This window comes from Mandrillus leucophaeus, unplaced genomic scaffold, assembly GCF_000951045.1.
Source record: "Mandrillus leucophaeus isolate KB7577 unplaced genomic scaffold, Mleu.le_1.0 Scaffold43, whole genome shotgun sequence".
NCBI classification, from domain to species: Eukaryota; Metazoa; Chordata; class Mammalia; order Primates; family Cercopithecidae; genus Mandrillus; species Mandrillus leucophaeus.
In genome coordinates, this window is record NW_012104587.1 from 3,958,431 (window position 1) to 3,960,482 (window position 2,052).

The 2,052-nt window shown below is 56.1% G+C and overlaps 1 protein-coding gene across 2 annotated transcripts in view; it reads left to right on the plus strand.

The window, feature by feature from the left end:
* The first annotated feature begins 1,859 nt into the window (after positions 1 to 1,859).
* ARL2 (ADP-ribosylation factor-like 2) overlaps positions 1,860 to 2,052 on the plus strand; it is a 17,586-nt gene continuing 17,393 nt past the window's right edge. For both annotated transcript variants that reach the window (XM_011993529.1, XM_011993530.1), the window contains exon 1: positions 1,860 to 2,009. In XM_011993529.1, the coding sequence (XP_011848919.1) occupies positions 1,945 to 2,009 (65 nt within the window). In that variant the 5' untranslated portion in view covers positions 1,860 to 1,944. The remainder of the gene's footprint in view (positions 2,010 to 2,052) is intronic.

The following is a 2,052-nucleotide window of genomic DNA, read 5'->3' on the forward strand; positions in this document are numbered from 1 at the left end:
ACTGGGATCAAGCAATTCACCCACCTCAGTCTCCCAAAGTGCTGGGATTACAGGCATGAGCCACTGCGCCCGGCCCGCTTCACGTTTTAAGGGCTTCATGGAATCCACATGCACCTACCCCGGCTTAGGTAACCTGCCCTCACTGGAGACAGTTAGGTTTTTTCCAACTTCTTGCTGTTCCAAACTATGCCACAGTGAATTTCCGCGTCATATCCAGAATGCCTGTGGTGCAGGCTCCGAGAAGGAGGATGGCAGGCTCCTACCTCTAGGCATTTCCCTTTTTTTTTTTTTTTTTTTTTTTGAGATGGAGTCTCGCTCTGTCGCCCAGGCTGGAGTGCAGTGGCACAATCTTGGCTCACTGCAACCTCCCCCTCCCAGGTTCAAGCGATTCTCTGCCTCAGCCTCCCGAGTGGCTGGGATTACAGGTGCCACTACCACACCCGGCTAATCTTTTGTATTCTTAGTAGAGACAGGGTTTCGCCAAGTTGGCCAGGCTGGTCTTGAACTCCTGACCTTGTGATCCACCCGCCTCAGCCTCCCAAACTGCTGGGATTACAGGTGTGACCCACCGCGCCCAGCTAGCATTTCCCATTTTGATCTTAGTTGGGTTTCAAAGTCTCTGGGTAGGCGCTATGCTCAGTTTCTTCCTTTGTGTGTGTCTGATGGAGGGTAAATGGTGCTGACCCAAGGGTCCCACTCAGGCAGCCTATCTGTTCAGCCCTCCTCTGACCACAAGCCCCTTTCTGCAAGATGGGAAGCTCCAGCTTCTTCCAGACCGCTCTCTAGGCAAACTTCATGGAGGCATGAAGACATTGTGCTTTACCATTGACCAGACCTGAGTTTGAATCTCACCCATGCTCCTTAAACACTTTGGATTCCATTATCATAGCTACGAAAAGAATAGAAACCTCTCAGGGTTGCAGGGAGGATGAAGCTGAACACGTGGAGTGCATTGCAAACAGTTACACAGGAGTTAGCCATTGTCTTCAGCTGGTGCTGACAGCTTTTTCCCAAGCATGAGAGAGGATCTTCTGCGCTGCCTATTCACATTTAGCCTGCAGCCGGCTGGGGCACCAAATTAAGACAATAAGGCTCTCTCCTGAGTTTACAATAGGCTTGATGCTTGACCTATTTCCTCACTTCCTCTGGACTTCTTGAGCGCTAAGGTAAAGAATGAAACTCTTGGACAAAGCCCAACAACAACTATTTATCGAGCACCTACTACATGCCAGCCACTGTGCTAAGCACCATCTGGGCCTCAGTTTTCCCATCCGCAAAAGTAGGAATTGTGCTGCTCAACAGGGAAACGCTGGGCCTCTGGGTGGGGGAGCCTTTGGGACCGGACTACAATTCCGTCACTGGAACCCAGGGACGCCCCGCACGTTTCCGAACGGCCTCCAGGGGGCACCGCCGCCCTGAACTGAGAGCCACAGGAGCAGGGTAGGGGGAGGCCCAACTTTCTGCTCTGTCACTGGCAGATTGAGGACGATGCCGAGGACCCAGAGGAGCAGGATTTGGACCGTGTTGCTGGGAACAGGGGCCTACACTGGCCCCAAGATGAGTTCGTCCGTACCTGGAGACCCTGGGTTCTGACTCTGAGGTCAGACGCAGCCAAGATGCAACTCAGGAACTTCAAGGTTTCCGCTCCGGCCCAGAGCCCCGGTCTGGCGGGGGAAAGGGTGGGGGTGTCGCCCTTGCTCCCCCAGCCTCAGCCTTCGAGAGGCGCAGCCTCAGGGCGGGCGGCAGCACAAAAGGCTCCTGCGCCGCTAGGGGCACTCTCGCAGCAGCTGCGCGGGCGACCTCGCGATCACGTGCGGCGGGGGCGGGACCAAACGAGCGTCCAGCCAATTGGCTATGCCGTCGGCGAGCGTGATAGCCAATAGGAACCGGGAGCGGGGTCCCGGGACTGGGAAGAAACGGCGGCCGGGAGGGGCTCCGGGGACCATGGGGCTCCTGACCATTCTGAAGAAGATGAAGCAGAAAGAGCGGGAGCTGCGACTGCTCATGCTGTATCCTCCCAGACGCCGGAGCCGCGGGGGTAGCGGGGCCCCG